At 39.6% G+C, this 13,149-nt stretch overlaps 7 protein-coding genes across 7 annotated transcripts; 4 read left to right on the top strand and 3 right to left on the bottom strand.

Moving 5' to 3' along the window:
* Window positions 1-189: 189 nt before the first annotated feature.
* PICMEDRAFT_37084 (hypothetical protein) lies at window positions 190-1,317 on the bottom strand (the record flags this gene model as incomplete). The annotated part of the gene is made up of 2 exons (XM_019163056.1): window positions 190-585; window positions 637-1,317. The coding sequence occupies 2 exons, from the start codon at window positions 1,315-1,317 to the stop codon at window positions 190-192; spliced, it is 1,077 nt and encodes a 358-aa protein (XP_019015532.1).
* A 221-nt stretch (window positions 1,318-1,538) lies between these two features.
* Window positions 1,539-3,499, top strand: PICMEDRAFT_18327 (hypothetical protein). Its single transcript, XM_019161954.1, has one exon. The coding sequence runs from the start codon at window positions 1,594-1,596 to the stop codon at window positions 3,337-3,339; it is 1,746 nt and encodes a 581-aa protein (XP_019015531.1). The 5' UTR covers window positions 1,539-1,593; the 3' UTR covers window positions 3,340-3,499.
* Window positions 3,350-5,149, bottom strand: PICMEDRAFT_18326 (hypothetical protein). Its single transcript, XM_019161953.1, has one exon. The coding sequence runs from the start codon at window positions 5,101-5,103 to the stop codon at window positions 3,445-3,447; it is 1,659 nt and encodes a 552-aa protein (XP_019015530.1). The 5' UTR covers window positions 5,104-5,149; the 3' UTR covers window positions 3,350-3,444.
* Window positions 5,150-5,341: 192 nt separating this feature from the next.
* Window positions 5,342-6,514, top strand: PICMEDRAFT_74657 (hypothetical protein; the record flags this gene model as incomplete). The annotated part of the gene is made up of 1 exon (XM_019164835.1): window positions 5,342-6,514. One exon carries the CDS (start codon window positions 5,342-5,344, stop codon window positions 6,512-6,514), a length of 1,173 nt encoding a protein of 390 aa, XP_019015529.1.
* Window positions 6,372-9,920, bottom strand: PICMEDRAFT_18325 (hypothetical protein). Its single transcript, XM_019161952.1, has one exon. It carries the CDS (start codon window positions 9,903-9,905, stop codon window positions 6,618-6,620), a length of 3,288 nt encoding a protein of 1,095 aa, XP_019015528.1. The 5' UTR covers window positions 9,906-9,920; the 3' UTR covers window positions 6,372-6,617.
* Window positions 9,921-10,116: 196 nt separating this feature from the next.
* On the top strand, window positions 10,117-11,202 carry PICMEDRAFT_18324 (hypothetical protein). Its single transcript, XM_019161951.1, has one exon. The coding sequence runs from the start codon at window positions 10,192-10,194 to the stop codon at window positions 10,975-10,977; it is 786 nt and encodes a 261-aa protein (XP_019015527.1). The 5' UTR covers window positions 10,117-10,191; the 3' UTR covers window positions 10,978-11,202.
* Window positions 11,203-12,023: 821 nt separating this feature from the next.
* Window positions 12,024-13,013, top strand: PICMEDRAFT_74654 (hypothetical protein; the record flags this gene model as incomplete). The annotated part of the gene is made up of 1 exon (XM_019164834.1): window positions 12,024-13,013. One exon carries the CDS (start codon window positions 12,024-12,026, stop codon window positions 13,011-13,013), a length of 990 nt encoding a protein of 329 aa, XP_019015526.1.
* Between the last annotated feature and the right edge of the window lie 136 nt (window positions 13,014-13,149).

Genomic DNA, 13,149 nt, shown 5'->3' with positions numbered 1-13,149 from the left:
TCTGCTTCACCGCGTTCTGTCTTGAAAAAATGCTGAACGCTCTTTTCAACATCTCTGCTGCTACTGGTCAGTTATATCTGACCTTGCTTTTCCTTTTCTCTGTGTCACTCGGATCCTATACTTCAGTTACACAAATCTTTCATGAAAAGAGGGAAATTTTATTTTTCCTCTCTCATCAGTTCGCAGTGCTTACGTCAGCCCCCAAACTGCAACACTTCCGTCATCTCCACCACTGGCCACTGTATTGTCTCTCACAAAACGGACACTGTTCACCTCTCTGACACCATGGCAAAGGCTGTGGGAAGCACAGACACGCCATTCACCGGACTCTGGACCGGCTGCTTCACGCTCGTATACATACACGCAGCCGTCGCTGCCTCCGCTGACAATCCTGCCTCCTCGACTGTCCACGCTGTACACAGTTCCTTCGTGCATCCGACTGACCTTTCCGAACGCTGAAGAGGCTGACCACGTCTCTATCTTCTTGATTGTACTCGGAAGTTTCTTGCTGCTGTCTGTAGTCTCTTGGTCGTCCTTGTCTTGTCCTTGCTCCGCCTCGGCTTTATCCGCCTCTGTCAATACTCTCTTACGGTCACTTTCATACACAAGGACCTTGCCGTCGTCGCAACAACAAACAATGGTATCGTTATCCACCCAGGCAGCACCCCAAACTGTATTCTCGAGGTTTATCATGGCCACGCAGTTCCATTCGTCCTCGTCGTACTCATCCTGTCGCCAGATTCTCAGCGTGTCGTCGTACGAACAGCTGACAAAAACGTGGGTGTCTTCTCCCTTGTCATTCCACTTAACAAACTTCACATCTCCCTCGTGTTCGCTCAATACGGCAATGCACTCAAACTCCTCGTTCATTGAGTCGGTTTCCCATATCCATATAGTCTTGTCACGAGCACATGTAGCTAAGTATCTCCCGTCGAGCGACCAGTCAATCGACTTGACCTCATTCTCATGGCCTTCAATCACTGCAAGTAGTTCCCATTCACTCTTGAAAGAATCGGCACCCCAGATAGAACACGTAGAATCAAAGCTGCCAAGGGCTAGAGTAGGATATGCCTCCTCAGATGATGGTTTGAAACTCACACAACGTATAGTTTTGGTATGTGTCTGTTCATCTAGTACCGTGGTCAGCTTCACGTTCTCTAAAACACTGATGTCATATATCTTGCTTGTCCTGTCACTCGAACAGGTTGCCAATATCGGCAGTTTAGAATGCACAGACATATTCCACACGCTCTCATCATGTGCCTGAATCTTTGCTAGAAGTCGCAGTTCTTCGGCTTGTTTGACTGCGTTTCCCATACTTAATAATAGTTGTCTAGCAAGAACTGTAGTAACTGGTCCACCCCGAAATACGACTGTTTGAGGGACACTTAAAGCTTGTCTTCCTATTAAATCACAAACGTTTTCCGATTCCTGATGACAAACGTTCGAGGAAGAAAAATGTTTCTCACTACAGGTAGCTCTAGCTTTTCTTCTGCAACAATTTACTGCACGCAATTGGAATCTAATTGTCCATCCTATGACGATACACTCTACTCATCTGAGGAGTTAGAGGTGAACATTAAACGACGATAAATGCAGAATCTCAAGTTGTTTCTTCGACCACAGCTTGTGGCTCCCCATCTGAGAGGATCACCATTAAATTTTCCTAAGGCATTAAGATATAAGTCGTCGGACTCTGATTCCGAAACAAAGAACTCAAACGAAAGCAATAAAGCAGGACCGAGTGAAAATAATATCACAGATAACAACTTGCCCATAAACAGAACAGAAGGTGCTCATGATCTTACAGAAAAATTTAACCCTGATCTATCCTCAAAGGTCACAAAACCATCATCAGCGCTACCCGCTATGGATCCTTCACTACGAACTTTGATGGCCAAGACGAAGGTTGAGTACAATCCCGTTACAAATTCGCAACAGCAATCTTATGAATTCAAAGCTCCAAAAACGCCAAAGCAACTTTATAAAGAAAAGATGGCGGAAAAGGCACGTCCAAAATCAAAACTCAGAAAGCTGTTACCCTCGTTAATAATATGTGGAGGTTTGTGTTGGGGAATCTTCACATATAAATACATGACCAAAGACTCCAATCCTAATGTCGACACTGACTCAGCTTTGCTTAGAGAAGACAAATTTTTACCATATCTCATTTCTTTCAAGCACAAAATCAATGATGATCATTACCTGATCGAACTAACACGAAAGAACAGAGCTGAGAAGTTGATCCACAATGAACAATTGTTCAACGGTGATAGACTATGGAGTGTAGAAATAATGCAACCAGACATCAATATCGTCAGAAACTATACCCCTTTGCCAATGTATGTTGCCGGTATTGATCCAAATACTAAGGAACCTCATTTACGTTTAGTGAAAGAGCTTGCGGAAGAAGGGAAGTTCATTCTCATTGTTAAAAGATATAATGAAGGCGAATTCTCTCGCTGGCTCACAGGACGCAATCTACTAGAAGAAATAAACGTTCGGGGTCCAATTGTCGAGTACAAAATGCCATACCATCCTTTGAATAGATATGATGAACGTCCTCAAATGTCTAACACTCTTTCCTCTATCAAGCCTGATCCAATATGGCCGGAAAATGTTCCAAAACCTGAAAACTATGTATTCTATGGTGCTGGAACTGGTATTTTGCCTTTATTTCAACTGATATATTCTCCTAATCCACCTCGTGGGTTTACGGATGTTTTTTACTCCTTGAGGGATGAATCGGAATTATTACCACAAATCAAAACGTTGAATTTTTTTGCAGAAAAATGTGGACGTGTGAAGTTCCATTACTTGATTTCAAATGATAAGAAGCCAAACCACTTGACCGCAGAGAAGGTGAGCTCTCCGACTTTACCAAATTTTACCGGCGGTTGGGATTTACGTATGAGCGAAGAAGTTTACAAACAGAAGTTACTGCGGGAAAAGAAGGCAGAAGTTGAGAAACAAATGGAAAGAGCATCTAACTCTCTGAAGTCACTCACTGGCAATGCAACACTTGTTTCTAAAGACGCTGTTATTGTCACATCTGATTCTAACTCTTCATCTTCTGCTTCTTCAACCTACATTCAACCAACGAATAGTAGAATCAAACCCGAAAGTGCATATCAGCAATGGGTTTTTTTCAAGAGAGCAAAAGGTGATAGTACAACCCCACCTCCCTCATTTGCATTTGTCTGTGGCCCAGAGAGCTACATTTCTGATGTCTCGGGAAAACCTGATTTGAACAATCTGGAAAAGAAGGATAATGGACCGATAGGTGGTTTACTGATGGAAAAGGGTTGGAACCTTAATAACATCAAAAGACTGCAATAGCTCAGTTTATACATTCCTGTTGTACATTATTACTAATTTGATACAAATATTTATAAACGTTTTTCTTACATACTTTTTTTTTGATTCTAAGACTGTATATAACCTTCAGCTGTTCAGAATTACAGCATCAATCATAAACTCATCTTCCAATTCTGTATCAGCAACAGTAGCATTCAGATCCATATCATCATCATCAAAGACCAGTTTCAGGTTAGTGCTGGACGGAAGACCTGATTTTTGCCGATAGAAATTCAGTATATCAGATATTTTGGTGCTGGGTTTAACGCTTACTTTAAACCTCTTTTTGTCACTACCTGCAACAAAAATAGAGAAATATTCCGTCCTTGAATCAACGTCATTAGGGATATGTTCATTTGTAGCGGTCATGTCCTTTTGTATTTCTTCCAAATCAAAATCATCTTCTTCTACCATATCTAACTCTCCTCCTTCAGCTTGTAACTCACTTAATTCATCTAGACTGTATTTCACCTCTAAAATTTGTTTATCTATAGCGCCAAGTTCATCGAGCCTTCTTGTCGGATCTAACAATGCATTGTCCCTAAATATTTGCGTATTCAATTCATTGGGAAGACGAGCTTTATATTTAAAAAGCATTAGCAATTCCGAAACAGTCATACTTTGCAATACAGATAAAGCCAGAGTGAATTTCGATTTTGATTTGGTATCAATTGCTTCATCATTTTCAAGATCAATCACTTCTGTATCTTGTGCTAGTTTGTTTTCTCTTTGTGGGTCTACAATAATAAAATTGAAAAAGGCATCATCAGTCTCGTTATTCTCTTTCCTATGAGAAACATTCTCCTCTAACTTTTTCTTGCGTTCTTCTTCTTGAATTAATTGTGCATACTCTTCTGTGGCTATGATTGCATGCAGTTCATAATCTGCACCATTCGAGGAGGGTAAGAGTTGACTCTTGTATCCTAGCAAAGACATACATCGTAAGGACGGATGAAGTATAATATTCAAGTTTTTTACATATATGACAAGTGACCCCCACTCGTTGGCAGGACATTGTGGATTGGCCTCTTTGTTGAACAGAGGCATCAAAGTATTGACAATCTTCGATATTTTAGTTGATCCTTTGACTTGTAAATCGTAAGATCCAGAAACTTGACCGGCAGCTTGGATGTCAATGTGAAACTCAAACTTTACTGATTTAGGAGAAATTTTAACTCCATTTATTACAATTTCTTCTTGCTGATGAGATTGAAGTAGATCTTGAATTTCGTGCTCTTTCTCCTTAATCGATGTTACATAGCTGTTTATGGAGCTGAGAAAATCGTCGGGATCTGCGGCTGAGTTGTTGTTATTTGTTTGAGTCTGACTAATAGTTACTTTTGTGGCAGATTCAGTTGCTATTGTTGTACGATTTAATAGTCGAGATTCCCGATCGCTCATTGAAGACCTTACTTCCTCGTTGGTGTTTGTTGTGTCAGTGGAGACGCTTGCATCAACAATGGGGAGGGGAGATGATACCGAAAGTCCTAGCAGGTTTGCCAAAGCAGCTTCGTCTTTGGCATCGTCTTCCACTTCCTCTATTTCAACAGCATCACTAGGTTGCACAGTATTTCTATTTTTTTTGATGGATACTTTTGTATCGCTTATCTTTTCTCCTAACAGTTGGCGGCTTCCGAGTTCATTAATCTCAGTTTTGACACTCTTCTTCTTTTTTCTCTTCTTTTGTTGCGGAGGCGAACTAAAGTCGTCGTTGGTAAAGGCAAAAAAGTCATCGATTGGTGGCATCGTATGGCTCTACCTTGTCGGCAGCTGTTTTATTCCACGTATTATGGATTTTTTCTCTTTTATTTTATTATGACCCCGATAATTCTCCGGCAAAACAAGAACGAAAAATTCGCCGCTTACAACAACTTTTCTTGATTTTCATGTTTCGGTTGAAAGAACAACGAGAGACTTTTCCCCGAAAGACAATAAAAGCAGAAGGAAAACAATACCGGATAAATAGAGGCACTTCTATATCGAAATGAAGATTACACAATATACACTGCAAGGGCTAGGATCATTGGTGAAAGCCAGGTCATATACTAGAGTATCATCCGCCTCAACAGTCCAAACAGTTTCGGTAACGGACCCTTTTTTCAGACTACCTAATCAATCTACAATATTAAGTGGAATTCAACCCACAGGAACGTTTCATCTTGGTAATTATTTTGGTGCAATAAAGTCCTGGCACAACCTTAACACACTGGTGGCAAACTCATCTAACGATGCATCGCTGTTCTTCTTTGTTGCCGACCTGCACTCATTGACGGTTCCTCAAAACTATGAACTTTTAAGGCAGCAAAGGTTAGAAGCATTTGCATCCATAATTGCCTGTGGAGTCAATCCAGAGTCTTCAACTTTGTATTACCAATCAACTATACCTGAAATTTCGTCCATACAGTGGGTTTTTTCATGCATTACTAGTATGGGATATCTTAATCGTATGACGCAATGGAAATCAAAAGCTAATCTCAACGAATCAGCCAGTGTTTCAGATGACAGCGCTTTAGGAAAAGTAAAGCTAGGATTATTCACGTACCCTGTTTTGATGTCTTCGGATGTCTTAACCTTTCGTGCAACCCATGTACCTGTTGGTCAAGATCAAGCCCAACATCTAGAGTTGACCAGAGAAACTGTACATGCTTTTAACAAGACTGTGGGTCAAGATTATTTCAAAGTACCACACACAATGCTCACGCCTACGAAAAAGGTCTTGAGTTTGAAAGATCCGATGAAAAAGATGAGTAAGAGTGATAAAGAACCACTTTCAAAGCTCTTTATAACGGATTCACCAGAAGAAATCAGAAAAAAATTCAATAAAGCTACCACAGACTCAGTCGAAGGAAAATTAACTTTTGATGAACGGAACAGACCTGGAATTTCAAATCTGATAAGTATACTGGCTGCTGCAACTAACTCTTCCATAGAGGAGACTGTGAAAGAAGTAGAACACTTTACGAAGAAAGAATTAAAAGATCGAGTTGCTGAAGAGGTTATTCGAGAATTAGAAGAACCTGCCAGAAAGTTTAAAGAACTCATTGCCAATCCGGAATTATTGGAGAGATGGAGTCAGCGAGGCACTGATAAAGCCAGAAGTGTTGCGAATGAAACGCTTAAGGATGTCATGAGACTGGTCGGGATGGGACATTATTAAAGAAATATTGTTGAACACTATTACTTTTACATGCAAATATTTAAACAGTAAATCTGATTATCTTGTAATTACAAATGAATTATACAAATTGACATTTCTCTATTCACAATATATCAATGTCGGAATCATCTGCTTCTGGTAGTAGGCCAATTGATTCACTATATTGCACCAATATGTGTTGAACTTCCCTATGCTTTGAGCAACTGAGAAGAAGCTCCTCCAAAAGCTCCTTTTTTGAATGTCCGCATATCTTACCATTTCTGTCTATAAACAAAGACTGCAAAATTTCTAGTAGCCGGTTCTTCAAATTCAATTCGCTCAATCTTTTTGCATAAACAATAAGAAACATCTTATAGTTACTATAATCTTTCAGGTAGAGGTAGAAGTTTATCTTATTTTCAAGATGATTCAAAGATATAATCGTTTCCAAGTTTTCATATCCTTCTCTCATAAGCATCATCTTCGAAATCTTTGAGAAAAATTTAGCTTTACCTCTACGATTGATTTCATCATTGGTATGTGATTCCATAAATTCTAAAAGACCCATATTTTTTAAAGAATCGACAGACATTGAACTGTCCCAGTATTGAGAACCAAATGCCCACCAGGAATCGCTAATTAAAGACCAGGTGTTCATGTCTTTGTTGAACAAATATCCATTGCCGTTGCTGAGAGTAACTATTGGAATTCCCTGGGCTGTGATAGAACATATGGTAAGATTTTCACTTCTGGTTAATAACTCACCATTAACAAAAACTAACCCATTAGCTTCCATGTTCACGTTGATGTTTCCCCCGCCACTCTCATTGTTATCAGCAGATGCAGCAACAGCAGATGCGCTAGCTGAAGAAGACTTCCCAGAAGAGTAGATGGGTTGTAATAATGGATATAGTGATACAGGTTTGAATATTGAGATTTTTTTGTCGAGATCCCACACGTATAGTTCTCCTGTGCACGTTACGGCCAACAAAAACTGGTTTTTCATTTCCAAAAATGATAGTGGAGAACCTAGTACTATAGCTGGTAAAACTCTCCGCCCAGACTCTGTATATGTTAAAACTTGCCCGGTTGGCGTTGACAAAGCCCAAAATCGAAATGACCCAGACACAATGTGAATTTTATGAGGCAAAAAATCCACAAAAATCTGTTTGCTGTCCATTTTGGAGACCTCTTTTGACAAAGATATTCTGGTAGGTTGTGATTCAAATCCATTACCATTTCGCACAGTTAGATGGTAAGTTTTATCATCCGGTATTCTGTATGAAATTTTCGTCCTCAGTTTTGGAATTGCAATACGGATGTTACTAAAAGAGATCTGAGGATTAACGGCTACAGCACCAACAAAGTCAACTGGTTCTGCATCTCTCTTCTTTTTTCCAGTGTTGTTAGAATTGCTATTAGGGTTAGTTGCCGATTGTCCTAGATCTTTTTTCATCATCTTAACTACTTTAGAGTTTAAATCTTTCGGAACAGAATTTGATGGCAGATCATAATTCGATGTCGAAGCAGGCCTCTTCTTGGAATTTTCGCCATCGGCTTTTCCTTGAGTGTTCTTGTTACTCTTTTGAGGAGAAGTATTACTTGGTTTGACTTCCTTAGCATCTTTTTTTGACTTTTCTTGATCTGCTGCTTGATCGTCAGGTATTTTGCTTTTAGGGCTTTTGTCCTTTATTGGAGTGTTTTGTCTTGGTTCTTCTTTTGTCATTTCATCGCTATTCGTTTCTTTGACTTTCTCTTTTTCATTCTTCTTTTCTTTATCTAAATCATTGTTTTTAACTTCAGCTGTATCCTTCTCTTTTACCTTTTCCTTTTTGTCATTAATAGTAGGAGAAGTTTCCCCTTTTACTTTGGGCTGCTCGATAGGAGTGGCCGATAACGGTTTGATTTCTGCTGGCTTTACTTTTATTTTTCTCAGCTCAGCGTCGAGAATCTCTTGTTCTTTCTCTTTGACAAGTTGAGGGTGGTCATTCATAAAAGATCTCCATTTTGTCATTTTTTCAAATTCTATTGGTAATAGTTCTCTTGTTTTCTTATGCAAGTCTAACGTTAGTTCGTTGTTTTGGTAAAGTGGAATTCCGAATTCATTTTCCTTGAAGACGGCCACTATCATGCTGCCATTTTGAGGTGTCAAGAATATCATCGAGCCATCCGAGCTCCAACAAAAATCCAAAATCGATGGAGCTAAGTCCGTTACAGCATAAACTGGTATGTCCATGTCAGTTCGCCAGATGGATAATGCAGAATCGGTTGATAGTGATGCCAAAACGTAAAATACTTCATTCTTCTCATTTCTATATACACAGGGCGAGAATATTGTCATGAAAGACTTATAGCCATGTGCCACTAATTGGTTTGATATCTTCCAGCTGTCACTGCTTGGATCTTTTGAAACCAACGTAACTTTCATAGTTCTACTCTTTGACGTATTTGGACAAGAGATTAGTACATCATCTGGAGAAAATGACAGCTTCTTGATAGTAGCCTTGTTCAACTTGGCGCTGTTTATTATTCCATCAAACTCTTTCACGATTGAATACTCTATTTTTCTTCCCAAAATTTCATCAGTTACTAGTTTGTATTTGACGATTTTCAGGGCTCTGTCGTCACCTAAGGTAACTAGAAAACAGTTTTGTGTTTTATCAAATGCGACACCTTTCACTGGAATACTTATCTCTTCAGTAGTTCCATCCTTTGAATTTATTACCTCGGTATTTTCATGTAAATGTAAATTGGAGATAATTTTTCCGTAGATCACGTCGTAGATAATCACCTCATTGTTCATGGATGTAAAAGCCATCAACTGATCATCTGCGGACCATGAGAAGTCCAACAGCAGCCCGTTTACGTGCTTGAAGATTTGTTGTATTCGGCACTTATTTACATCTTGTGGGTTTGTAACAATGTACACCTCACCATTCTTATACACAGCTGCCAATAGATTTGCGTTTGTCGAAAGGTTAGCATATCTTAAAGATGTTATTTTACTTCTGCTTCTAACACCCACTATATTCAAAACTCGTTGTGCATTTGTAATTCGAAATGAATCAAGCTCAGGGGTCTTTGACACTTCGTGGAGAGGTTTTGTGTATTTGGATGTGCTTGTATAGGGGACACTGTGTGTCGTATTTTCGGCAATCTCTGGTTTGGGTTTTGATTCTGCGCCATTGAGATCATTTTCTGTCCTTGTGGGATCTTCGGTTGGAGCCAAATCCTTCTGACCTCCATTTTCATTTGATTTCGGGGACGGTTGTCTGTATATCTCGGCTATGTTGCGGACAGACCGAATTGATATGTTTCCATCGATACTAGCCGTTGCGACGTACTGATTCGTCGAGTTGACAGACACAAATAGAGACGACCCTGCGTTCAAAAACGGATTGTGGATGAACATGGTTGCTTTTTGGCCAAAGTAACCTTATAAATTGATCAAGATCTTGGATGCAGAGTGCACAGCTATTAACAGGCCAGCGTATGGCAGCAAAGGCTTCGCAGCTCTGTTTTTGGCAGCTGGCGGAGACAGAGAGGAGCCTGGAAAGTCGCACGAATTTTCTTGTGGTGAAGTTTACTGGTGATGGCGGTGGCCAGAAGAGGTACGGAGGAATGCCATGAAAGGCTAACACAAGAGGCACTGGAGCAGAGAACTGGGACTAGGAAAGAAGTGACGACTGGAGCGCAAAATGGCTTCGCAGGACTACGTGACAGACTCGGGTTCAGAGTATACGGAATATTGGATCGATTGGTTTTTGGGAAACAAAGGGAATGAATACTTCTGTGACGTGGATGTGGAATATATCACGGACAGGTTCAACCTCACCGGGCTAAATCAGTATGTCGATAGGGTATCGTTGTCGGTGGATATTATAACCGATCGTCAGCAGATAAACGAAGAGCAACCAGAAGAGGTGAAACGCACGTTGGAGGAAAATGCAAAGTTTCTGTACGCCTTAATTCACGCCAGGTTTATCATCACATTGCGGGGATTGAACAAGATGCTAGAGAAATATCGGAACGGTGACTTTGGGTTCTGTCCCCGGGTGCATTGCAAACTGACCCCTTTGTTGCCTATAGGATTGAGCGACACGCCTAGGGTAGAAAGTGTGAAACTTTACTGTCCAAACTGTGAAGATATCTACAACCCAAAATCTACCAGACATTCATCCATTGACGGGGCGTTTTTTGGAACTTCATTCCCGGCAATGTTCCTCCAAACATATCCTGAATTAGTGCCAACACACAACACCGACATCTTCACACCCAAAATTTTTGGTTTTCAGATCCATGACACAGCCAAGCTAACAAGGTGGCGGATACTACAGAAAGAAAAACTCATCAAAGACTTAGAGGAGAAAGGAATTGATCATGGAGAGGAGGTTCCGGGTGGGTTTGCCAAGCCGATCCCGGAATACGAGCGTGTCACAAAGAGCTCTAGCAAGCGTGCCCGGGAGTACAAGGCCAGGAGCTGATTACTAGAGTTTTAAGCAGAAATCTTTTCTGAACAGATCGTTCACTTCGTAGTTGGAATGTTTTGTGAGTCTTATCTTCTCATTTCATAATATGTCTTCCTTAAGCTTTTTTTCTTTCTTTATTTGTGTATATTTGTGACGGTCACCTTCTGTCGAGAGTGTATGTTGTTCGGCTAAATTTAATATTCAATATATAATATAGAATCAGGAAACTACCTATCAATACTTCTTCTACATCATTAACTTGATGCCACGATGGTGATATGATCATCCAGGCTTATGTAATTTTGAGTAAAGTTGACAGTGTACGCCAAACTCCTTTAGAGCCTTTTGGGACAAAAAATAGACAAAAAATAGACAAAAAATAGACAACTACGTTTTATATAATTGAAGCTTGCACTATGGCCGGTCAAAGATTTCAGTTAGATAATTTATTTCCTTGTATCTGACACAATTCTGCAAATCTAGATCTAAATTTCTAGACAAATAATGAAATTCTAAAAACTTTTTGACAACGTGAGAGATTGGATTTATTTGGCTGCTTTTGAAAAGTCCAGCAGTCCAGCAAGCTTTGGCATTATAATGATTTGAGCGATGTTGGATTATGTACTGTGAATGGAATTGATTGAAGCTAAAATTCGTTAAGTTAACAACTCCTTTTTAGATTATAGGACTACTACCACAAAAGAAGTGTCGCGTTATTTGATGGTATTGGTGGTTTTGTTATCAGCGATGTGCCATGATGCTCTGAAGATACACATCCATTTAAGCATTATTCTATAAAGCAATTACTAGCGTATTGATGAGTTTCGAAACATTCAACATACATTGACAGATAACATCATATTCCCACTACAGTCAATAATGACCATGATTTTAGAGAAAGATGTATCGCATGGCAGATCTGATTGATATCGGGTGCTGCAACAAAAATCAATTTTTCCGAACATCTACGGATAATGTGAAAAGGCGTATCTGAATAAATTGTTTGACCATATCTGGCTCATAGCCTTTTCGGTTTCTCTTGCAATTGGATACGTGATACGATGCCAACAGGAGAAAAGCTTGAAGTTGTTGAAAAAGTGGTCGAAAATCCAGATTCAATATCCATAAAACATACCATAGATACAAATGTCGAATTGGACACACATGTCATATCTCCATTAAAGTATTTTGAAGCTCGTTCGAGGTTCAATGATGAATCCGATAGGCACACCACTGTTTTGCTCATACTCAATCAGCAAATCAACATTCTTCCTGATCTATTTGCAAAGCTATGGAACAACGCCACCCTCAAAGTATGCGCCGATGGTGGATTGAACAGATTACGAGATTATGATAGTACATCATCGGCGTATATTCCTGATTACGTTGTTGGGGATCTGGATTCGGCCAAGAAGGAAAACATTGAACATTATCAATCGCTTGGGACTAAGAAAATCTTACAATCTTCCCAATATTACACAGATTTTATGAAAGCTTTGTCTCTGATTAATACTTTTTTCAACTTTCCAGATATCATATCTGATATTAACCACTTAGATACCGTGGATGCATTGGAAAAGCTAGAAGAAGAAAGGTCAGCTGAGTCTGGCACCAAAGTAAAGGCTCTCAAAATTGTGGTTCTTGGTGGTGTGGGAGGTAGATTTGACCAAACAATGGCTACAATTAATCAGATATGGAATTTATCATCACGGAGGCCACACCTGCAATTTGTAATACTCAACCCTGAGCACACAGAAATTATTGTGCTATTAAAACCAGGCTTTAATTTTGTTGCCTATCCAAGATTTACCCCACAAGAAGAAACCGAGGTTTTTGGTATTATTACGGAGAAGTCGAGACCAGGCCTACGTAATGTAGGAGTACTACCAATATTGAGCGACGCGGTGATCACAACTTATGGCTTGAAGTGGGATGTTGAGAATTGGAGGACTGGCTTAACAACAAAAATGTCCTCTTCAAACCTACAAGTCGGAAAAGAGGGATTCATTATCTGGACCAACAAGCACCTGTTTGTTGATTTTGAGTTATGAGTTTGAACAGCGTTGTAATATGAGTATATTTGCGTACAAAAAAGCTATAGACATGTAAACAGTAAAACGACAAAAAAATAGACTACATTAAAAAAAGTCTGTTGTAAGAAATAAGAAATAAAAGGCCTAAAGTTGT

This window comes from Pichia membranifaciens (genome assembly GCF_001661235.1).
Source record: "Pichia membranifaciens NRRL Y-2026 unplaced genomic scaffold PICMEscaffold_7, whole genome shotgun sequence".
In the NCBI taxonomy this organism is placed as follows: Eukaryota; Fungi; Ascomycota; class Pichiomycetes; order Pichiales; family Pichiaceae; genus Pichia; species Pichia membranifaciens.
The sequence above is the reverse complement of the archived record's forward strand: the minus strand, read 5'-3'. Positions and strand labels throughout refer to the sequence as shown.

Bases quoted from the DNA above. Each gene is read 5' to 3' on its own strand.
- PICMEDRAFT_18324 (XM_019161951.1), top strand. From the start codon at position 10,192: ATGGCTTCGCAGGACTACGTGACAGACTCGGGTTCAGAGTATACGGAA.
- PICMEDRAFT_18327 (XM_019161954.1), top strand. From the start codon at position 1,594: ATGCAGAATCTCAAGTTGTTTCTTCGACCACAGCTTGTGGCTCCCCAT.
- PICMEDRAFT_18326 (XM_019161953.1), bottom strand. From the start codon at position 5,103: ATGCCACCAATCGATGACTTTTTTGCCTTTACCAACGACGACTTTAGT.
- PICMEDRAFT_18325 (XM_019161952.1), bottom strand. From the start codon at position 9,905: ATGTTCATCCACAATCCGTTTTTGAACGCAGGGTCGTCTCTATTTGTG.